The sequence below is a fragment of the Dermacentor silvarum genome, chromosome 5 (genome assembly GCF_013339745.2).
Source record: "Dermacentor silvarum isolate Dsil-2018 chromosome 5, BIME_Dsil_1.4, whole genome shotgun sequence".
NCBI lineage: Eukaryota > Metazoa > Arthropoda > Arachnida > Ixodida > Ixodidae > Dermacentor > Dermacentor silvarum.
The window spans coordinates 184,354,952-184,379,403 of record NC_051158.1 but is presented as its reverse complement, the minus strand read 5'-3'; the positions used below and the strand labels follow the sequence as shown (position 1 = coordinate 184,379,403).

The following is a 24,452-nucleotide window of genomic DNA, read 5'->3' as shown; positions in this document are numbered from 1 at the left end:
TGCAACTTGCCCGTTACTTGAAAATGCTGCCACATGCTCGGTTTCCCATCCTCACGAGTCGTCGCACCCTCACTATTCCCAGCTATCACTGCCAACCAATTCCGATAAGCATCTTCAGCTATCCATTTCACTGCGCGTCTGGAGTAATGCTGTTGGAGGCGTACTGGACCGGTATTTTGTAGCGATGCCTTTAAAGTAATAATGCCTTTTCACGCTTATCGCGCTTTGTCAGTGGTCGGAGCGACAGTCCGCTCGCGTTATCAACGAGATCTGCCGGCCGTGAGCGGTGGATGATAAGACCAGAGTAGAATAAGTTATAATGCCTCGCTACAAAATCGCGGCCCTGCACGCTTTTATTAGGCGAGAATCCAAACGCGCCACTGTTGCCTGCTGCAGGCAGAGCAATATGAATGTCAAGTTTTACTCTAGCAGCGTCGTGGAATCCAGCATTTTCGTTTCGGTTTCCTATTGCCATCTTAAAATGACATCTCAGGTCACCTGGGCCCCACGAGCTCAACATGCGTCTCATGCCGAAACGGTTCTCACCAAGTGGACAAGTCAGAACTTCCCGCTAACATGCTCCGTCCAAAGCTGACCCAGGCCAAATTTGAGGAATAGTGGATGGAAGTTTGCCGAAGCTGCTAAAACGACAGCACACTTCTCTTGGCCCCACCAGATCAGCTTCTTGCACTGCCATGATTCACGCAACGCTTCAAGCAACATAGATGTCAACTACAGTCGAGTTATTTCAGTGATTTCAGAACTTAAGTTTGCCCGGTCAGTAGGAGTTTCTTCTTTTTTTTTTGGAAAATGTATGAACAAGGTTCTACAGCTTATACCAGTGCCCGTCTTTGAACGGAGAGATTAGAAACCAGATGGATATAAGTTTTTGCAAGTGCGACAAACGGAAACAGCACACGAGACGAAACCAAAACTAACTGCTGCAAGCCCGCGCATATGCAAGTGGTCACCAATGTGCCCCAGCGTAAGGAAGCCGTACAATTACAACCAAAGGAGCGGAAAAAGGATTTCTTCTATCCACACAGGATGGCAGCACTTGCTGGGCAACAGAGTTGAAAAATTGACACATTTTTCAAACATACAGACGGCATCGTAAATAAATGCATCGACCATTTGGGGCTTGTTTGCGGTGACGTATATTTACATATGGTATATTTACAGGTGGTGGCGTAGAGCAGAGGTAGAACACCCGACTTCAAATCTGAAGGTCGTAAGTTCGAATCCTGCTCCAGTCCGCTACATTTTCAGGCATGGAGTGGTGCCTGACACCTGCAAAAATATATATATATATATCGCCGAGAGCTAGTGGGGCTATACTAGTTCAGGTGCAACCAAACTAGGAAGGCCCACCAAGCTTCATCAAAGTCACTCCCTCACCAGAACAGGAATTGGCCTCCCTGGTGCAGTATTCGGCCACTACCTCCCTCATGACTCCGACAATTTACCCATGGCCCTCAGTCCTCAGTGGCTGCGGAGCACCTGTCCAAGGCGGCGGTCAGACGTGCGACGTGGCAGAGGGTGCTAAGAATCTCTGGGTCCGGACAGGCTGCCAATGGAAACTGAACCTGGCAACGTTCAACACGCACACCCTCTCGAGTGAGGCTAGCTTAGAAGGACTATTTGAAGAATTATCAGGCATTGCCTGGGATATTATTGGCCTTAGTGAGGTTAGAAGAACTGGTGAGGCTTACACAGTGCTGACTAACGGTCATGTCCTCTGCTACAGAGGTCTTCAAGATAAGAGAGAATCCGGGGTAGGATTTCTAGTTCATAACAACACAGCGGGCAACATTGATGAATTCTACAGCATTATTAACTTTTTTTTATTTACTCTCATACCCACAGCGCCATTTAGGCATTACAGTGGGGGGGTTACATACAACAATGTAAACAGCTTATGGCATACAACAAACAGCACTATACCATACAATACACAAAAAAAAGAGGCAAGAAATGGCATCATACAACTAAATAATAAATCACTATGTAATGATTGCAAAATATACAGTAACTATGTACTGTAAAAAAAAAATTCAAAGAGCATTTGCAAAAAGTTCATTATTAAGTATACCAACCACGGCAGCAGGCAGTCGATTCCATTCTAAAATGGTTCTGGGGAAAAAAGTGCTTTTGAAAAGCTTAGTTCTACAACTGTATTCCTTAACCTTGAGCTCGTGATCTGTTCGTCTGGATATATAATGTGGCTGAAGAATATATTTATTGCGGTCTATTCCAATTTGGCCATAAAATATATTGTGAAGATATCAGCATTAGTGAGAGGGTAGCAGTCGTCATAATAAAGCTGAATAGGAGGTACAAAATGAAGGTAGTACAAGCCTACGCCCCAACTTCCAGTCACGATGATGAAGAAATAGAACAGTTTTATGAAGATGTCGAATTAGCAATGAGGAAGGTGCAAACTCAGTATACAGTGGTCATGGGTGACTTCAATGCAAAAGTGGGGAAAAAGCAGGTTGGTGAGCAAGCAATTGGCAACTACGGCATCAATTCTAGGAATGCAAGAGGAGAGATGTTGGTAGAATTCGCCGAAAGGAATAGGCTCCGAATAATGAATACGTTCTTCAGGAAGCGCAGCAACAGGAAGTGGACCTGGAAAAGCCCTAATGGAGAAACAAGGAATGAAATAGATTTCATACTCTCGGCCGATCCAAGCATAGTGCAGGATGTAGAAGTGTTAGGTAAGGTTAAGTGCAGTGACCATAGGTTAGTGAGGTCTAGGATTTCTCTCAATTTGAAGAGAGAAAGAGTGAAATTAGTCAAGAGGAAACAGGCCAACCTAGACGCAGTAAGGGTAAAAGCAGACCAATTCAGGCTGGTGCTCTCAAACAAATATGCAGCTTTAGAACAGGAAGATGAAGATAACATAGAGGTAATGAATGAAACCGTAACTAGGTTGATCTCAGAAGCAGCAATTGAACTGGGAGGTAAGGCACCAAGGCAACCAGTAGGGAAGCTTTTCCAAGAAACAAAGGACCTAATAAAGAAACGACAAAACATGAAAGTGTCCAACTCAAGAGATCAGATAGAATTCACTGAACTGTCAAAACTGACCAACAAGAAGAAAGTAAGGGATATTCAATATTATAAGGTGGGAAAGATTGAGGAAGCCGTAAAATATGGACGCAGCATTAAATCAGTAAAAAGAAAGCTTGGCATAGGCCAAGGCAAGATGTATGCACTGAAAGATAAACATGGTAATATCATTAGCAATTTGGATGACATAGTAAAAGCAGCGGAAGAATTCTATACTGACCAGTACAGTGCCCAAAACAGCCAAGCTACTTTCATTCGAAATAGTGATGAACCGGATACAATCTATAACTCCATCTATAACTAGCGATGAAGTTAGAAGGGCCTTGAAAGACATGACCAGGGTAAAAGCTGCTGGAGAAGATGGAATAACAGTAGACTTAATCAAGGATGGAGGAGATATCATGCTTGAAAAGTTTGCGGCCCTTTATACGCAATGCCTCACAACTTTAAGTGTACCAGAGAGCTGGAAGAACGCCAACATTATACTTATCCATAAGAAGGGAGACGTTAAAGAATTGAAGAATTACAGACCCATTAGCTTGCATTCAGTTTTATATAAAATATTCACCAAGATAATTTTCAATAGAATCAGGGCAACACTTGACTTCAGCCAACCGAGAGAACAGGCTGGCTTCAGGAAGGGATATTCTACGATGGATGATATCCACGTCATAAATCAGGTAATCGAGAAATCTGCGGAGTACAATCAACCTCTCTATATGGCTTTCATAGATTATGAAAAGGCATTTGATTCAGTAGAGATACCAGCAGTCGTAGAGGCATTGCGTAATCAAGGAGTACAGGAGGCATACGTGAATATCTTAGCAAATATCTACAAGGATTCCACAGCTACCTTGGTTCTCCACAAGAAAAGTAGAAAGTTACCTATCAAGAAAGGGGTCAGGCAAGGAGACACAATCTCTCCAATGCTATTCACTGCATGCTTAGAAGAAGTATTTAAGCTCTCAGACTGGGAAGGCTTAGGAGTGAGGATCGACGCCGAATATCTCAGCAACCTTCGGTTTGCAGATGACATTGCCCTATTCAGCAACAATGGAGACGAATTACAACAAATGATTGAGGACCTTAATCGAGAAAGTGTAAGAATTGGGTTGAAGATGAATATGCAGACGACAAAGATAATGTTCAATAGCCTGGCAAGACAACAAGAATTCAGGATCGCCAGTCAGCCTCTAGAGTCTGTAAAGGAGTACGTTTATCTAGGTCAATTACTCACAGGGGACCCTGATCACAAGAAAGAAATTTACAGAAGAATAAAATTGGGTTGGAGTGCATATGGCAGGCATTGCCAAATCCTGACTGGGAGCTTACCACTGTCGTTGAAAAGAAAAGTGTACAATCATTGCATTCTACCGGTGCTAACATATGGGGCAGAAACTTGGAGGTTAACAAAGAAGCTCGAGAACAAGTTATGGACCACACAAAGAGCGATGGAACGAAGAATCTTAGGAGTAACGTTAAGAGACAGGAAGAGAGCGGTGTGGATCAGAGAACAAACGGGGATAGCCGATATTCTAGTTGACATTAAGCGGAAGAAATGGAGCTGGGCAGGACACGTAATGCGTAGGATGGATAACCCGCGGACCATTAGGGTTACAGAATGGATACCAAGAGAAGGGAAGCGCAGTCGAGGACGGCAGAAAACCAGGTGGGATGATGAAGTTAGGAAATTCGCAGGCGCAAGTTGGAATATGCTAGCGCAAGACAGGGGTAATTGGAGATCGCAGGGAGAGGCCTTCGTCCTGCAGTGGACATAAATATAGGCTGATGATGATGATGATATTTACATCTCTGACCCTCAATGGGTTAACTATGACTCGCAAAACCAAACATATAATCTTTTATGGGTAGGGGGTGGCAATGCCCTTCACTAGCGCAGTTGTGCCCCTATCACAAACATAGAGTTCTTGGTTCCAACCAATCTAATTAGAATTTTTTTGTTTCATGTTGTTACACCTTCGAAGCCAGATAGCTAACTAGATTCAGAAAATTGGGTAGGGGTTGGCAAACAACTGTTGCTGCATTTAACACTGCATTTAAATTATCTTTCCATAAAATTGCACAGGGCTGTATTATAGAGGTGAACAAAGGGCCTAACGCACGCATTTGTTAAGTGTTTGCAAAGCTTCAAGCTGAGATAATTGGTCAATCGGGTCCGAGTGTGGAAAGAAGTGATATCAAATTTAAAACATAAGACAGCAGCCAATTTTCCATTTCCCAAAGAAATTTTTCGCCCAAGAGTGTTAGATTGGGCAATCAGAGAAAAAATACAACATTTGGAGGAAATGTGAATTTTGCATCCTCAGTGGTGGGCAACCTTGTTCTTCAGTGTTACTCAACATGAGACAGACTTTGTGGCAACCATGAGCTGCCAAGCATACTGTCCTAAGCCCATCAAACTACCTCACTCGGTGCACTCCTTGGGCTAGCCTCAACCTTTCTTCAAACGGAATGCTGGCTGGGGTTTAAGGTAAGTGCAAGGACAAACAGAACAGTGTCCCTCGTGGTGTTTCTTCCGAGTCTTTTCGGTATGCTTTCCCTTGTGGCAGCACTGGGGCTTTCTTGGCAACCATACGTTAATGCAAAGCAGCCACTTGTTTTATTAGGACTCACAGATCTCCCCCTCCAACACCTACCCGGGAGCACAAGATGGATGTCTCATTTCATGTCTGTGTCAGTCTAACCACATGTGAAGTGCAATAGGCTCGCTGAAATGGCGACGCACTGGCTTCCTACCTAATAACTGCTTGGAACAGTAAAACACCGTATTTACGACAGGTCTGGTGGTTTCGATGCGTGGTGAAGTGTAATAAAAATGCTGTTACGGTTCGTAAATAGGTTACGTCTATTTTTACTGCAAAGATAAGTTATGTAATGCATTTTTCAAACACTTACCGTCTTAGTTTTCAATTTGTGCTGTTTCGAAGAAGTTTACCCCCTATAATAACGCACCCCCCAACTTTGCTTCAATTTTTTTGGGACAAAAGTGCGTTCGTTATGTGCGTATATAGGATAGGTGACAGCCATTCATTCAGCAATCGCTCAATACATTGAATGCACACCCCTGTGCTGATGCGAAGAACAAAAGTTGCATCAAATGTGTTTAACCTCACAAACAGTGAAAAAAGAAAAAAAAACATATGTTTGGCCGCAAAAACAGGATTTTTGACTCGATGAAGGGACATTCGAAAAACAAAGCTGCCAAAGAAAGCATCAGCTCACAGAAAGGAAGGTGCTTCACCTGGTTCAGCTTGGACTCAAATTCCTCCAAGGATGCCACAGTCGCCCTGGAAAAAAAAAAATAAAAGGCAGCCACTCTTGATAAGGCATATTTATCGAATGTTGGCACTACATTTTATATGCAAATTATAGCTTCAAGAGATTTCAGAAAACCGTGAAAATGAAAAAAAAAAAAAATTAATAGCCATTTTCCCTACTGAGCACCTGCTGGGCTCATCCAAAGAAAAACCTTGCTGAAACACAAGTTCATCTTTACTGCACCAGATCAGCTTCACTGTACGTTTATTATTTCTTTTTGCCACGATGCATGAAAGATGATCCCGCAATAATAAGTACAGTTTAAGATACGGTTTCACGTGGTGTCGACTTCATCTTCCCATCGGCGGTAGGACGCGAAGCCAGCCATGTACTCGCGTTCACTCAGGCCTCGTGGCTGATAGTGTCGCCGACAGTTGGATGATACCATCATGAAAAGCACCAGCACCGGGGAGCAAATGCTTAGTCTGCCTCTCGCTTCAACATGCCTCCACAAGTAGATTACGCAATCTCCAGTACTAAACGTACGGGAAGACGGTGCATCACGCCATCTTGATCTTTGTATACATGGCAGATTATTTCTAAAACATGCAGCATATATCCGGAATGCCTCCCCGATGCTTTCATAAAGGGTTCAGAGCAATGTCTTAGGAACATGTTATTAAGCAGAATTTTGGCCTTTGCACTTCCTGGTGGGACTGGGCAGCTAAAAATATGCAATAGAAGGCTCGGTGAACATGGATTGCATAGCTAAATGTGTGCAGAAGGCATGACATTCTTGCTCTTTCCTTTTGGCAGCACAAAATGTTAAGATTATCATTTTTTACGTTACCTTCCCATCAGGTCCACTTTTGGTTTGAATGAATAGCCACATCCAAATTTAGAAGAAGTTAAGCTAAGAAAGTGAGAATGCCATGACTTGCAACGTAGCCCGAGGAAGGTGGCAAAAAAGGAGTCAAAACAGGCCAAACGGTAACAAAGAAATTAGCGGCAAAAGCTGAGCAGAAAGGCAAAAAAAAACAGTTTGGAGAAAATGGCTCCCAAAGTCTCACCTTCTATTCAGTTCTCTAAAAGGCACCAAATTTGTAATCATTGGGGTGTATTGTGATGCGGGGCTTTTTGGACACTTGATCTCTGGTATTGTGTGTCTTGAGCAATGGCCGCGCAGCGCCCGTTTTGACACTTGTTGAGATTACGGCATTACGGTGGTCGAGATGTCGAGAGCTCACGAGGTGCAAAGAGCAGATGACGCCCCTACACAGGGAATGCCAGATCAATGGCGAAGCGCGCTGGAGTCACTACATTCGATCCTTTGCTTTTTGGCCACTTGTGTGGAGGAGATGGCTGAAGTTACAAGACGAAGGAGAAATGCACTCTCTGACAAGACCCTTGGTTGCAGAGATATTGTGCCTTGAAAAACGTTTTTCATAATTTCCACAAATTTTTTCGCCACCTTGGCACATACAAAAAATTGTTTAAAGCAGTTCTATGTGGTTTTCCGTGAAGATATTATGAAACTGAAAAAAAGTTGTAGAAACTGAAACTGTGATTTAAACAGAAAATTTTTTGGGCCATTATGCACAATGCGAAAGCCGTGTCCCCCCTTGTAGGGCCCCCTCACCAGGCCACGTAACAAATTTTGGTTATACACTTAAATCTCGTTATAGCGAAATGGTTTATAACGAAGTAATGGATATAATGAAAGAATCTTAATTCCCCTTGAACGTCCCCCCAGAAACCCATGTGTTTAAAATTTCGTTTTAACGAGAAAGTTTTATACTGATCAAGGAATATAAATAAAAGTTTTCGTTCCAAAATGACAATGAACCAACCGCTTTGCACACAACATACCCATTGTTATAATGCGCGGCACTTTGCGGGCCTCTTAAAATGAGGCAGTTTAAATCTCCCGCAGCTGTCCTGCAAGGCAATGCCCCAAGCCAAGCCAAGCTAGCCAAGCCTAACTTGTTTACATGCTGTGCGCACTCACTTGCTTTGTTTCGTAAGTGGGCGTAGGTCAGTCAGCCAGTTGGCTTTTTATGCTGTGTTGGCAGTTACACGACAGGAAAATGAATGACTGCAACAGCTGCTCGAAACGAAAACGGAAACTTATCGCTATGGATTAGGAGGCAGCCACAATTAGAGCTGTTGCATCAGGGACGAAGAAAACGCAAGTGGCCAAGGACTTCATACCGAGCACACTTACTACAATTCTCAGCAGCAAGGAAGTCATCACTGGCGCTGTTGCCCGCGTCGTAGAAGCGGAAGAAGCCTTTAAAGCAGTGGAAGAGTGGACGTTGTTTTTAGATGCTAATTTGCCCGTGAGTGGGGCAATACTTCAGAGAAAAGCCAGAGACTTCGCTTGCATTTGGGCTGTGACAGCTTTGTCGCAAGCGATGGCTGGCTACAGCGATTTAAGGACCGCCGCGATATCGTCGGCAGGGTCGTCACTGGCGAGTCCCGGTCCGTCGACGAAGAAACGGCAATGTCATGGGTGAAAGTGAACGTTGAATCCCTCCTACAGAAGTATGAAAAGAAGGATATGTTCATGCTGATGAGACATTTCTCTTCTACCAAATGTTGCCGCAAAGGACCCCATTATTAAAAAGGCGAGTGCGGCGGGAAACGCAGCAAGGTCAGCGTCACCGTGCTCCTTTGTTTCGAACATGGACGGGTCAGAGAAGCTTCCACCTTTGGTGATGGGGAAAAGCGCATCGCTGCGATGGTTTAAATGAAAGAGGAAACTTCAACTGCAGTACATATGTAATAGGAAAGCCTGGATGACAAGATAAGTTTTTGCTGGATGGCTGCGTGACAGGGACGAAAAGTCAAAGGGGCCCTGAACCACCCCTCGGGCTTGGTGAAACAACATTGCCCGCGGGTAGTATACGCTGTTGTGAAAATCTAAGCCAAGTTCTGCTGTCGTACGCAGTCCGTGACCTTTCTCTCAAAAGCTCACGTTTCAAAAGACCCCATGATCCTCACTCTTTTCTGTGTGCTTTATTTCGTAATAAAGCACACTCCAATACACGGCTGCTATTGGTCGCTGCGGTTGGCTACACCGCAGCTGCTGTGAGGTGCCGCCACGATTCCAGTGGCTGAGCGCACTGCTGCTCCCTGAGGACAACTGCGCTTCGCTTACGTTTAGCGCTTCATAGGCACCAAAATCGGAAGTCCAAAATGAAATTTGAACTGCGCGCCACGGTGACGTATCGGAGGCAGAGTGTTGTGGCCCCGCCCCACTCTGCCGTAGCCTTTGCAGTGCAAGGCATTGAAGGAGGAAGGGGAGCACAGCGGAGGCCGTGTTTGATCGCCAATAACTCCACTTCTGCTGAACACATTGAAGTAGTTTTTAAGGCAAAGTCATTCTGAAATAGCCTATTTCCACTTCAAATGTCTTTCTCCACTTCGATAAAAAGTGGTTCAGGGACCCTTAAAAGGGGCAGAATTGTAAGATATGCCTTTTCTTAGATAACTGTGCTGCCCACCACATAACTGTGGGCTTGAGAACATTGAACTTCGGTTCTTGCCCCCAAACTGCACGACACTGATCCAGCCTCTGATCAAGGCGTCTTTCAAGGCTGGATACTGAAAGCGGGTAATAGCTAGAGCTTAACATAAAGCTGTATGACGTAATAGTTCAGCGGAAATCCGCTAGGTGGAGATAAGTAATTAAAGGGAAACTGAGACATCCACCCAAATGTAGCAATTACTACAAATGTAGCAATTGCGTTGCGAGTGAAGGGGAAACCTTCTGTGATGCCGATGTTATGGCAACAGAGGAGCTCACCGACGACGACTTTGTGCGTGGTGCTGCCCAGGTGCAAGAAGGAAGCGATGACAAATGTGTCAAGCAAGACGACACTCCACCGAGTGCGAATCCTGCCGACATCCTCCTAAGCACTGGACGCAGTGCTGCACCGCGCTACTTCAGCGGGCACGAAGAGGGCGAAGATGGTCTCGAGATAGCAGCTGCTGCTGCTGAAAAGGCCCTCCTTCGGTTTAGGAAGATGGAGCAGCAAAGCATCAGACTTTTTCGCGCCATCTACATGAAAGGCTACGTGGCTAGGGTCGAGCGCAAGAAAATCAGTTCTTGTGCTTTTTAATTACATTAAATTATGGGTTTTCTCTGTTCCAAAACCACGACCTGATTATGAGGCAGCCATAGTGGGACAGCGGAGTAATTTGGACCACCTAGGGTTCTTTAAAGAGATACGGACACGAAATCTGAAAATTTTACGAAAATGCTGAAAATGAATCCTCCGTGTGTGATTATATCGAAAAGAAGTAGTCACTTAGCTCATTTTTGAGCCGATGGCTTTATTTTTGGCGTTTTTGTGAGCGCGCGCCTTGCCGCCCGACCCGCGGGAGTTGGAACGCGTGATGTCACGACCAACTCGTCGGATAACCAGCCGGCCGGCCGCGGTCATTCGAAGCGCGCCGACGCCACCATCGCGAGCATGGATTCGCGTTCTGGTGCATCTACCAGCGATGAGAACACGTCTGAAGACGAGGACCATTCCAACTTGGCAATAAATATTGCCACCTGTAGGTAGTGGGTCGAGGGCAATAGTGGGTTGAGCCCAAGAGAAGAAAGAAGACCGCGCGCCCCTTCTCTGCTCGAGCCAGCCCCGACGGTCGCGTCTTCCAAGAGCCAGCTGCTCTACGTTTATTAAACCTTCCGGGCTACTCCTCGAGGCTCGTGACAATATTACCGCTTACGGTTACGAGCCTTCCGCGTCAAGCGACGAAGAAGAGCAGGCCGCCGTGGAAGTGCCGGTCAGGTTTTCGCGAACTGTAGCTCGAAGATTTCGCTTTGCACCAGACGCTTATGCAACAATTGTTTGTCATTTCCTCTGTAAACTTGCTTTTTTAAGACCGCACACAGGCGAGGCAGCTGTGGTGTACTTCAGTGCTGCGTGCCACGGCGGCCGCATTTAGATGGGGGCGAAATGTGAAAACACCCGTGTACTTAGATTTAGGTGCACGTTAAAGAAGCCCAGGTGGTCCAAATTTCCGGAGTCCCCCACAGTGGTGTGCCTCATAATCAGATCGTGGTTTTGGCACGTAAAACCCCATAATTAAATTTTTTCAGCACTGTGTGGATGACTGAATAGTAGTTTATGCCGACAGATGGCAGCACCTGTCTGTCGTTCTGCCCAGTTTTTTTTCTGTGGAGAAGCAGAGCTGTGTGTGTGTGTCTGATCTCGTGAGTCGCGCTCGCTAGCCTTGTATTGTTTTACTATGCTTTTCCAACATTTTTAAAGACATTATTGCCTTCGTGCTCAGCCTCGGGCATCCCGCCCCAGCCTCGCTCTCGCGCTGCTCAAGAAGGCTGCACGTGAACGAAAACAGTAACGACATCTTTTCGTTTCCTCTTTTCCAACGTACCGCTGATCATTTTTGCCTTGCGTTTTCGTGAGAAGACCGATGGCACAGCGTCAGGCTTTAAGCATTGCCTTTTGAGCGGCATGCCGAGGCTTTTCAGCACAGCCGGGCTGGTCACATAATCATCGTCGACGAAGTGGTCCGCGCAAATGAAGTCATTTTAAGAGGTCTCCAGGCTGTGTGTGATGACTAACAGGCAGGTATCCAAAGTTTACGCACCTTCTCATCTCTGGGAAACGTGTTCGACGGCGTGTCACGACAGACGATGCTGGTATAACAGCAATGTCTGGGCATTTCCTTCCGCCGCGACGAACGCGTTAAACCGAGCGACGACAGCGGGAAGGCGCATGTAAGACACACCAACTGCATGGAGCGCTGAGGGGATAATGTTTCGGACGGACCACGTGCGAAGATCGCCGAAAGGGGTTAAACAAACGCTGCATGGCACCGACACCCCCGGAAACACTGTGATGACCGTGGCCGACCGTGGCCGACCGTGGCCGCGTGCGCGGTAGCGATGACGTCAAATTTCAGCTTCTGCCGGCGGCCGCTTGGAGGCAAGGTGCAAGAGAAAATCGCAAAAAAAAAAAGATGTTCCTTGTTCTTTTTTTGAAAGCAGCTTGTTGTATTCGTCATTTTGAACAGTTAAACTTTTGCTCCGACGCAAAAAACCACCCGCCAACTTTTGTGTCCGTATCCCTTTAACGTGCACCTAAATCTAAATACACGGGTGTTTTCGCATTTCACCCCCATCGAAATTCGGCCACCATGGCCAGGATTTGATCCCACGATCTCATGCTTGGCAGCCCAACACCATAGCCACTGAGCAACCACGGCGGGTTTCTCGTGTTTTTGTGTTTGATCCCAGTTTTTCGCTGTTTTTCGATTAGTACTTTCCTGTGGACACAGCCACCTATCTGTGACGGGAGCTAATACCTTTGCGATGACTTACCTGTAGCGAGTACACCCTCGAATGCAATAATTAGCCATATAATAATTAGTCAGCGGCTATGACGAACTAATGGTTATAACAAAAAAAGTTCAGCGCCCGTTCGACTTTGTTATAAAGTGATTTAAGTGTATGTACGCTAGAAATTGTATGTGTTCTCTAGAGCAGGGGTTCTCCAGCATGTTCGTTCCGGGGAACCCTGCTAAGCTCCATGAAGCGCCAAGGAACCCGCCCGCCCCACGAATTAACTGAATTAAAATGTCTTAATTAAACTAATGTTGTATTATCCAGAGTATCAAGAAAACAATAAATGAATGCTTAATACGTCAACACGCTTTCATTTACTGAATGCATCAGGAAATCTTGTTTCTATTTTGCACATAAGCAGTCCGGAAGCTGAAATTCTTGTCATCTCACGACTGATTAAAGGCTAGCAGCGGCGAAGGCCTCGCAACATCCTTCACAGCGCGGCCGCGGCGCGCGTCTTCATCTACAGACAGGCTTTTCACTACCGCGCGCACATCCGGGACGATTTGTTGGAGCTTGGAGCGAAGCTCCAACAAATCGTCCGGCCATCACGATGTAGCCGGTGCTAATCTTTGACATTTTTGCACTGAGTCAAAGCGCAACTACTGCTTGCCGCAACCGCTGCTGACGAAACCGCGGCCGTTATGGCGACCTTGCGCTTCAGAAGACAGGTGGCCGGCGCACGCACCAAGTCAAAACGAAACTACCATTTGCTGCAACAAGTATGAACGAATTCGCAGTTGCTATCGACGCGATCATGGATGGCGACTACGCAGTTATGAAGGCACGCAGCCGACGTGCGCACAGAGTCAAATCGAAACTACTGTTTGCCGCAACTGCTGGGGACGAAACTGTGATGGCTATCGACACGATCACAGATGGCGACTACGCACTTATGGAAGCACGTAGCTGGGCGCCAACGTGGTGTTACGCGCGGCGATTAACGCAACAATAAGGGCTTTGAGGGCACAAATAATTCCGGCGTTGCTGTCAGTCACGTATTGTGTACATTGCCGCTGAGGACCATGGTAATGCGGAATGCGCCGCTTCGTTTTTGAATGCTAGCGCCGTTTTTACTCTTTTGTGGCGCATTTGTGGTGCTCCGCGCATTTATTTTTTTGTTCCTCTGATGTATACTCTGTCGCACTCTATCGGCCCATACCCTATCTACAAACAGGATAAATTCGCATGTTGGTAAATTACGGCCTCCGAGATTCAAGTGCGAAAGCTTAGGCGCGCTGCCCGTTTTCGAAGGTTGGGTGGCTACAAGCTGCTTGCGGATGTATTGCGCAGTTCACACACTGCCGTTACGCGCTGTGATGTGCTTTTTGACACTCGGGCATGGGTAATGGGAAGTTCTGTAGATCGAGCACGCCTCTTGTTCGCCGTTTTTGACCACTTAATTGGCAAGCGCGGGACCACGCAAAATTTATCAGTGGCTCGCGGAACGCACTTTGAGAACCCATGCTCTAGAGAGCTTTTTACTGCAAAAATGTTTCAAATTGCTTCATTGTCAGCAGAGTTAGAAATATTTGAAGTATCATAAACTCATGATTTCAGGAGGCGAAATCACATCGCCTCCATCTAGCCTCTACAACATGGGTTCTCAAAGTGGGTTCCGCGGAACCTACGGGTTCCGCAGGCCCCTGCTCGGGGTTCCGCGAGCCACTGATAAATTTTCCCTGGTCCCGCTCTCGACAAGTGTCTAAAACGGAGAACACGAGGTGCGCTTGATCCAAAGAACCTCCATTACCCATGTCCGAGTGTCAAAAAGCACATCACAGCGCGTAACAGCAACGAGCGAACTGCGCAATAAATACGCAAGCAGCTTTTAGCCACCCAACCTCTGAGAACGGGCAGCGCGCCTAAGCTTTCGCACTTGAATCTCGGAGGCCGTAGCTTGCCGCCTTTCTCCTATTTGTAGACAGGGTAGGTGCCGATAGCGTGCGCACTGACGTATACGGTGGCGGAATAATAAAAAAAAAAAAAGAAAAATCCGCGGAGCACCGCAAATGCGCGCCGCAGAAGAGCAATAACGGCGTAGCGACCAACCGAAACAAAGCGGCGCAGTCCGCATCGCCGTGGTCCTCAGCGACAATCGTACGCGGCACGTGACTGACAGCAACGCTGAAGCGCTTCGTGCCTAATTGTGACTTTAAAGCCTTTATTCTTGCGTTTATCGCCGCGCGTAACACCGTGTTGGCGGCTAGCCGCGTGCCTCCGTAAGTGCGTAGTCGCTATCTCTGATCGCGTCGATAACCACCGCAGTTTCGTCCGCAGCGGTTGCGGCAAATAGTAGTTTCGTTTTCACTCGATGCGCGCGTCGGCTGCGTGCCTTCACAAATGCGTCGTCGCCTCCCATGGCAGCGTCGATAGCGACCGCAGTTTCGTCCGCACTTCTTGCAGCGAATTGTAGTTTCGGTTTGCCTTGGTGCGTGTGTCAGCCGCCTGCCTTAACAGTAAAGTCGCCGTCCATGATCGCGTCGATAGCGGCCGCGGTTTCGTCCGCGCTTCTTGCGGCGAACGGTAGTTTCGTTTTGACTTGGTGCGTGCGTCAGCCGCCTGCCTTAACAGTATAAAGTCGCCGTCCATGATCGAGTCGATAGCGGCCGCGGTTTCGTCCGCAGCGGTTGCGGCAAGCAGTAGTTTCGTTTTGACTCAGTGCAAAGCTGTCGAAGATAAAAAGCACCGGCTACATCGCGATGGACGGACAATTTGTTGGCGAGCAGCTGAGTGGCGAAAAAATAATCGGGATGTGCGCCCGTTGGTGCAAAGCGCGTCTCAGATGAAAACGCGCGCCGCGAAGGATGTCGCGAGGCCTTCGCCGCTTCTAGCGCTAATCAGTCATGCGATGAAGAGAATTTCAGCCTCCGCACTGGTCTTGTGCTAAATAGAAACAAGATGTGACGATTCATTGAGTAAGTAACGTAACAGCCTAACGTAAATAACGTAAGAGCGTAACAGTGGTGAAGCATTTGTTTATTGTTTTCTTGATACCCTCGATAATACGACATTCGGTTAATTCGGTGGGGGGGGGGGGGGGGGGTTCCTTGGCACTTTATGGAGCTTAGCAGGGTTCCCTGGGATGAACGTAGTTGAGAACCCCTGCTCTACAAGCATAACTCCTGCATTCTCTTATACCAGAGCCACTCATGTTCTTGCTGCACTTTCGGTGACTGCCTCGTGCGCATGAGCTGCTGTGTTTGTTTCGTTTCCCTCTGTGCAGTCTTGCGAGTTGTGCACAGGCTGCTTCTGCGAAATGGATTGCAGAAGCAGCCTGACAAGGGGGTTTGGGGGTTGAATTTCACAGTTTTTCTCACTGCGATTCGTGCGCATTCTTTGTATACACGATGCGCCATCTCTTGAGGGATAAATAAACTTTATTTGTTGAAGTTTAGTTCTCTTTGCACTAGGGTGCAGCACAATGTTCAGCACGGCTTCTGGATACCAGAGCGTTCTCACTTGCGCCCGGAACAGCATGTTCGCACGGTTCGCTGAGAAGCATGACCACTTTTTCATCGCGTGCATTTTACGGTGGCGCATTTAGTGAAAGCTTCTAGGTTTCCATTGTCAATAGCTTTATTTTGAGGCGACACAGCTGGGAATCATGCTGAGAAAGAACAGCGACACCTGCAGTACCGCCGCAACCTCTTTCAACAGGGCCGCGATTTTGTAGTGATTCCTTGTCCGACGATATTATTTTTAGCACTTTTTGCGCTTTGTCAGTGGTCAGAGCAACGCCCCGCCCACGTTATCAAAGCGATCAGCCGGCCGTGAACGGTGCATGATAAGAATAGCACATAATCGAGTGGAAGGCATCGCTACAACATCGCGGCCCAGCTGGTGGGTGATGCGAGGGCTAGAGCCGAAAAGCGGGGCCCGTCTGCGCGGAAGGAGTGGGAGGAAAGGCTAAATGGGAGGAGACATTTCATCTACAAGCTCCCAGGCCGAAGCAGCAAGGACTGTGCTACTTGTAGCGATCAAAAAACAAATGGAGGCGGGAGGGAAACTGTGTTATTCTGCAAAACCTGCAGTAACAACCCTGGCCTTCATCCAGGAGAATGCTTTGAGCGGTATCACACGCTGCTCAAATATCGGTAGAGGAGTTGCCTGCAGAATGAAAAATAAAAAATAAATACCTATGAGTTTTTCGTCCACAGTTTGTGGTTTTCATTGCGGCGCTATAAACTGGCAAAATGGTTTCAGACCAGAACAGCCGGAAAGTGGGTAAAAATTGCGTGCATGTTAGAATCGAGTATGACCCTAAATCTGTGTTACCATATAGCCGTCGGCATTTCAAAACGGCCGCCTCGCACGCGCTTCGAGCCTAGCTACACTAGTCTAGCTGCCGTAGCTTCCTCTATGTGCTGCAGTACACGTGCTTAGGCATTAGTCTATCGTTTGTCTTCACATTCTCCGCGTCTGCTCTATCACCATAAAGTGCCAAGTTCAGCATGATGCCGCATTTAAAAAGGAAGTGATCATGTGTGCGGAGATGGACGGAAATCGGGCCGCATCATGGGCGTTCAGAGAATCTGAAACTTGCGTGTGGGATTGGTGCAAACAGAAGATGATATTCGCCAGCAAAGCAACGCGGAAGGGTTTCAGTGCACCGAACTGCGACGATCCACTTCGTCAATACAATCGCCTCGGCCCTATCTTGACCGCGATCTGCAACGTGGAGAGTCTGCCGCGCGCTGTTTTTTTGCTGATTCGCGTTGAAGCGAGAGGCATGCTAGCACGAAGGTCAATTGGCACCGCGCTTCGTCACTGCAGCATTTTGACAGCGAGTTTCTGCGGTCAATGAGCAAGAAGTGTTTACTAGTGCGCGCGTGACACCGTGCTTGCTAATTTATTTAGTAAGCGAATGTTTGCAAGTTTATACGGCCAATAAAACTGCTCTCCTTACATCGTTTGCTATCGCAATCGATGCTTCGCCTTTCGGGCGAAACTGAGACTTTTTTTATTTATCGCAACTTTAATGCACCGAAAGTGAATCTGTTTTTCCAAATGAGAGAAAGTTGTATTTCTGTATGAAAGCGTGAGGTGCGCGGTACTGTAAACGATTTTTTTGGGGGGGGGTCACAAAAAATGGGTGTGCGTTACAATCGAGGGCGCGTTAGAATCGAGTAAAAACGCTAGTTCCGCTCTCTGTGCCTGCAACTGCATGACATGCAAACAATTAGGCGAAACGGAAGTACACCTCCTTCTTTGCTACCTTTTTTTGCCATGGAGGAAGGAAACCCAGGAGAGGCCTCAGCAAGCAGGGACGTATTGGAGAAAGTGTGGCGGAAGTCACGTGCTGTTTTTTTTGCAAAGGAGCACTGGGACGGGTACCCCAAATGTCAACGTTGCCATAGCAACCGCGCTCCTGAAGCTTTTGCTGCTGCTCTCGGTCTCTGAAAAGTGGGATAAGATTTTTCCGCCGGTGTCTTTCTCTTGTTTGCGAGAAAAGCTTACTTTAGAGTGTGGTGTGTAAGCTTGAAAGTTGTGTTTTGGGTCTGTGAGTGTGAGTGCTAGCCAGCAACAGATACACTCAAGCAATCATGGCGCGGGTCTTCGTCGTCGTTCTAACGTGTCACGGAGAAACACAGGAGCACGTCTGCTTCCCTAAAACTGTTACAGAAGTTTCACAGGCTTTGTTTCGATGCGCGTCGACAGCACACACTTCCAGCTCGTAACAATGCAAGTTCAAAGTTCGCGCCCATCTGCTCCAGCGAGCTGCAGAACCCCCGATTGGAGGCGCAAAGGGAGATGGCACACCAACATGGCTGCACTTCTGGCTTCAAAAACGTGACGTCAGGGCCTCTCCTGTTTTGTTACTTTCCTCCATGTTTTAGATGCGAAGCAGCTTATGGTCGAGGCTATGTCCCTCCCTCCATCCGCCGTGCAGCGTCCACACCAGCACTGGGCATGCGCATCCTCCTCCTCTCCTTGCAGTAGCGCACCCAGGATCTCTGCCAGGTGGGGGTTGACAGTTTGCCAATACCCTCCAAACAGCACTAATTTCAATTTCTTCACGGGAAATTCTAAAAAAATGCGCTTTTTGCGGGTGTGCAGACGATTGTGCGTCCTACATCTTAGTTGCAGTACTAAAATGCGCAAGGAAAGAAATAGGGCTTAAACAAAAGGGGGGGTTAGGTCGGCCTCAGGGGGGGGTTACAACCCCCAAATCCCCCCCCGTCGGTGCGCCACTGTCTCCTTGTATGTATATGTATAGTATATGTACGCCAAGCTCCGGCTTCCGACTTCTGCTTCCGTTTCCACTTCTGGTTCCGATTCCTGAAGCCAGCTTCCAGGCTTCCGGAGAACGATTTCGGCGTTTTGCCCGAATGATCCCCCGGTGCTTTGCCCACTCATCATCATTCTCTTCGTCCTCTCATTCTCTTCCCGCAATGCCGCGATGAGTGCCACGGACAGCGCCAGCGTCAACGCCAGTGTCAGCGCCGTGGACAGCGTCACGGAAAAGAGGGCTCGAGCCGCTGCCACGAAATGGCAGCGGCGACAGGCCGATCTGAAAACTAATGGGAACTTGAGTCGACCCCACTGCTTTGTATACTACTCAGGGTTCCCCTACGGGAACATGGTGTATTTTTTTTGCTTTCTGACTGACGTTTTGACAATATGGCGGATTTCGATGGTGTCCAGAATAGCACCCCTAGATTAGGCCTATTGAGTGTATGTGGAGCGTTGGTAATATGACAGTCCACCCACCCTCAGAGTGGAAAGATTCGGCTGACGCTACCATTGGCGAACCCTGCCAAGGGTTGGGGGTTATGGCCAGGCCAGTGCTGTAGTACTGAGACAGATATGCGTACCGCTTGGCGCGCTCCAGGTCATCATTGGACTGCTCCAGCTCGCGGATGTAGTTGTGCATCTCCTCCCGGGAGGCAGTGACCTCCTCCAGCTGAGTCTGCAGGTCGAGCACGTGCCGCGAACTCTCCTGCTTGCTCTGCTGAAGCTTCTCCTGCACACACAAGATCAAAAGATAACCCTCTCTACGTACATGTAGCAGCTCTCGCTGCAAGGCAACAACCTTGCCCACATCAGCAATGTGTACTTTTGGCAAGAAACCTAGCGTTTATATATAGTATGGCGTGCATCGCCTTACACCTATTTCCTTTGGTGCAGGTTAGTTAAGTTTTCTCTTTTTTTTTCGTTTTCTTTTTTCGTCGCTGCTGCCAAGTGTGTGCCTCGCCTTGCTTGTGTGACGATGTCAAAGGAGTTTGCGAAAGCGAAAGACGAAATCCTTCAGAAACTCAAAGATGAACTCAAGATAGAATTGAAATTGTCGCGCGAGGCGTACGAGAGAGACCTGCGCAATGAAATTCGTGATCTGAAAAATGAGCAGCGAAACATGACACAGAGCATTGAATTCGCGCATAGAGAAATAGACGACTTAAAGAAGAGATTTGAAGCTGAAGTGGCAAAAAACACTCAGCTTTTGAAAGAGAACCAGGCAATCAATGCAAAGTATGTTTCCTTGGAAAGAAAGAACAGCGAGCTGGAGAACCAGATAGTTCATCTTGAACAATATTCTAGGAATGCCAATCTTGAAATCCAAGGAGTCGTTAAGACAGAAAATGAAAGTGTCGTTGCCATACTGTCCACTATCGGAGATGCTATTGAAGAACCAATCAGTGAGTGTGATATCGAGACTTGCCATCGCGTCCCCACGTGTAATCCGGATAAAACTAACATTATCGTGCAATTCAAGTCCCGGTCGAAGCGCGACATGACTTTAAAGAAAGCGAGAAAAGCCTGGCTTACTAATAACAGCCTAGGACTTGGCAGTTCAAGTCCTATCTATGTAAATGAGCATCTTTGCCCTACACTAAAGAGACTTCTCAGTATGGCTATTAGGCGTAAGAAGGACTGCCAGTGGAGATCCGTTTGGACCCACAATGGAAGGATTTTTGCAAGGCAGTCAGACAGCCAGCGCCTGTGTGTCCGTGTCTCCCTTTTTGTGGTCGTCTGTTTGCGCTGTTACCCAAAGTCTCAAGATGTACCAACTCGCCCAAAAAGAAGTATTGATGCAGTCAGACAGTTCTAGCGCCATATCCATAACTTGTGAAAACGACCTCAATAAGATAACATCGGTGTAATTAGCCCCCCTCTTTGTGCGTACAGTTTAAGCTTTCAAAATGCGTTACCACGATTTTGCATTGCCCCATGAAATTCTTCCATGTTCTTCTATGTACGGTTCTGTTTTGAATATTAACACACGCTCTGCCCTCACTAAGCATGACCAGATTGCCTATTTCCTAGGTGAATTCTCTTTTCAGTATAGTATTTTAATGCTTACCGAAACATGATATTACGACGGGTGTGCAATGCTCCATCTTAATGGATACAAAAACTTTTTTATCAATCGCAGTAGTCGTAAGGGCGGTGGCGTCGCTATTTATGTTAAGGCTTCTAAAGAATATGAGGTAATATCAGATTATACATGCATTACAAACGATTACAAGGCACTAACACTGAAACGAAACGCTGACGTCATTACTGTCGTTTATCGCCCACCAAATGGGAATTTTGGGCACTTTATGAATTTTTTGAAAACTTCTTGCAATTTGTTTCCACAAATAGTCTGAAACTCGTTTGTGGTGGAGACTAATATAAATACCCTTGAAGCCAGCACCTGCGTTCAAGATTTTAACAACACCATTTCGTCCTCGGGCTTTGTGAATATAATCACTACTCCGACACGCATCACTGTACTAACTTCGTCAATACTTGATTTGTTTATTACCAACGCGGAAACTAGAGTCACTGATGCGGGAACCATAGCCTCTGACATAAGTGACCACTGCCCAATCTTCATGATTTTCTTCCCCCCCAAAGTTCATACAAATAGTCTAAGGAACGCAATTACAGTGCAGTATGTATCAGACGATGCTTTACTTTTATTTAAGCGTGACATCAGTGTTCAGGATTGGTCTTTTATATTCGGAATAAAAAACGTGAATGAAGCATATTCTAAGTTCATTGAAAATTTTCAGCGAATATACGCTATACATTTTCCTTTTTACAACTTCCAAACCATCAAAACGAATAAGAAAACCTTGGGTCACTCCTGCCCACAGGAAAGCTATTATTAAGAAAAATTGATTATTTCACACCTTTTTACGTACAAGAGCACCATCTGACTTGAAAGACTTTAAAACTTTCAGAAATAAACTGAACGCCGAGCTTAGGTCGGCAAAGTTGGGATATTATCAGCGGTTGTTTTCTGATATAAAGAAACAGCAACCTGACGCCGCATGGAAAGTGCTAAATAGGGTTCTCGGTCGTGAAAGTAAAACGGAAATGCCCTCGAAGTTAACGCACAATAACCGTGAAATAGTTGGTCAGGCGCTTGTTGATCATTTTAACCAAGCGTTTCTAAAACACACTCTTCCAGATAGTAACCTACAGGTTATCAAACCGTCCAACAATTGCCCTGCTGAGAGCTTTGCTCTGCATGATATAAGTGAAGCTGAAGTTTATCGAACATTTCTAGGTCTACAGAACAGCAAGGCTTTAGATATAGATAACCTACAAATAAAGCCCATAAAATATGTTATCGAATGCATTGCGCCTGCGCTCACTCACATATTCAATCTCGCTATCCAATCAGGTCAAATTCCTGACGCACTGAAACGATCCAAGGTAACAGTCATTTACAAAGGGGGCAATAAAAATGAGACAACAAATTATAGGCCAATATCTGTTGTACCAATTTTTTCTAAAGGCTTAGAAAAGATATAGTTTTCTCGACTGACTAACTTTGACAAAATAAATCTTTCCGACGCGCAGTTTGGCTTTAGGAAAGGACGCTCTACTGAAACAGCTTTATTAACTCTTAAAGAAAGTGTGCTACAAAATATCGAAAATAAACATATAACTCTTGGTCTTTTCGTTGATTACAGTAAAGCATTCGATTCACTTAACCATAACATACTGATACTAAAACTCTCGGACTACGGGGTTCGTGGTAAGCAGCTCGAACTATTCCGTTCGTACTTGGCCAATAGGACTCAGTGTGTGTACATTGGCAATTACCATTCCTCTCCCCTCCATATAAAATGTGGTGTGCCCCAAGGCAGTATTTTAGGTCCTCTTTTGTTTAATGTATATATAAACGATATTGTAGGTATTGACGCAAGCTCAAAATTTATCATATATGCCTATGATAGCTCTATTCTACTCTCCGGAACTGATGAAGCCGACCTAGCGTCAAGATGTAATCATGTTCTTGAGAAACTCGTATTTTGGTCACATTCGAACTGCCTCAAAATTAACCCAGCTAAAACCAAGGTACTTTTCTTCCGTGCAAAAAATAAAGTAATTAATTTAGAACAGAATATATACTGCGACGGGCACAGGATAGAAACCGTTAATGAATATAAAATTCTCGGAGTAACATTTAGCTCAAATCTCTCATGGGATTCGCATGTTGACAACTTATGCAAAAAACTTTCAATGACCACAGGAGCTATATCTCGTTACCGTGCAATTCTCCCAGTGGAAGCAAAAAAACAGATTTATTATGGGCTGTTTGCTTCTCATATTAACTACTGTAGTCTCGTATGGTTGACCACTACACAAAGAAATATTACAAGGATTTGTTTATTACAAAAGAAAGTTGTTCGCAATATCGCAAATATTGATTATTTAGCTTCCACAGAATATTATTTTAAGTTGTACAACATTATGAAAATACAACAGATGTATGAATTTCGTGTTCTGCGTTCATTCTATCTGTCTTCACCTACTATTAAAAATTTTATTACCACAATAGCACTGCTTCAGCAATATACCAATGTTCGTACACGTTGTCCTGACTTTTGGCTTATACCACGCTTCCGTACTTTTTACAAGCTTCAGTCTTTGAAATATAATCTTCCGGTAATCCTCAATAAATACGAACATATAGCGAAGCCCACACTAGCATTACTACATCAGCTTTTTTCTTAGATCATACCTACCCCTATTGTCGTGAAGCTACATACATTAGTAATTCTTTTTTTTTTAACAGAAGCTAAATCATCCTGTGTCTGCTTGTATTTGACACTGTGGTGTTTTAGATTGCAATATCTTTTCCTGATGTATTAAATGTGTATGTGTGTATGCATATGTGAAATCACACGTATATATTATGGCGTCTCTGTTGGCACGACATTTATTCGGCCCGAGTACTCGGCAGCGAACCAGCAAAAGCACACACCCGATGATGATTACACATAACTGAAGATGAGGATCGCGCAACGTAGGATGATGATGATAATATACAGATGAAGAAGACGTGCGTAATAAACGCCCACACTAATTTCCCCCCCACGTGGAAGCGGCCATCCTGGCCGCAAGTCAAGGCGACGAAGACCGCCGCGTGAACGGTTTCATGCGGGAGACATGAACGACCTCGGTGCTGCGACAACGGCGGTCTGTGGCGGCGACAACAGGAGTCACGCGATAATTGACGGGTGATGTCTGCTCCAGGACGATGTAGGGCCCGATGAAACGCGGCTGGAACTTGTCGCACAAACCAGGCGTGCGAAGGGGCGCCAATAGAAGTATTTCGTCACCAGGTCGGAAGGACACAACGCGATGGAGGGTGTCATAAATGATCTTCCGGTCGTGTTGCCTGGCCGCCGTGTTGACGCGAGCACGCTGGCGACACTGGGTGAGTCGTGAAAGGAATTCTTCGCTAGACGATGCAGATGGATTGACAGGA

The 24,452-nt window shown here is 46.2% G+C and overlaps 1 protein-coding gene across 9 annotated transcripts in view; it reads right to left on the bottom strand.

The window, feature by feature from the left end:
* Positions 1-24,452, bottom strand: part of LOC119453945 (nuclear distribution protein nudE-like 1) — a 169,128-nt gene that overhangs the window by 112,947 nt on the left and 31,729 nt on the right. For all 9 annotated transcript variants that reach the window (XM_037715977.2, XM_049666923.1, XM_049666924.1 and 6 more), the window contains exons 3-4: positions 19,555-19,703; positions 6,338-6,383 (exon numbers count right to left, since the gene is read on the bottom strand). In XM_037715977.2, the coding sequence (XP_037571905.1) occupies positions 6,338-6,383; positions 19,555-19,703 (195 nt within the window). The remainder of the gene's footprint in view (positions 1-6,337; positions 6,384-19,554; positions 19,704-24,452) is intronic.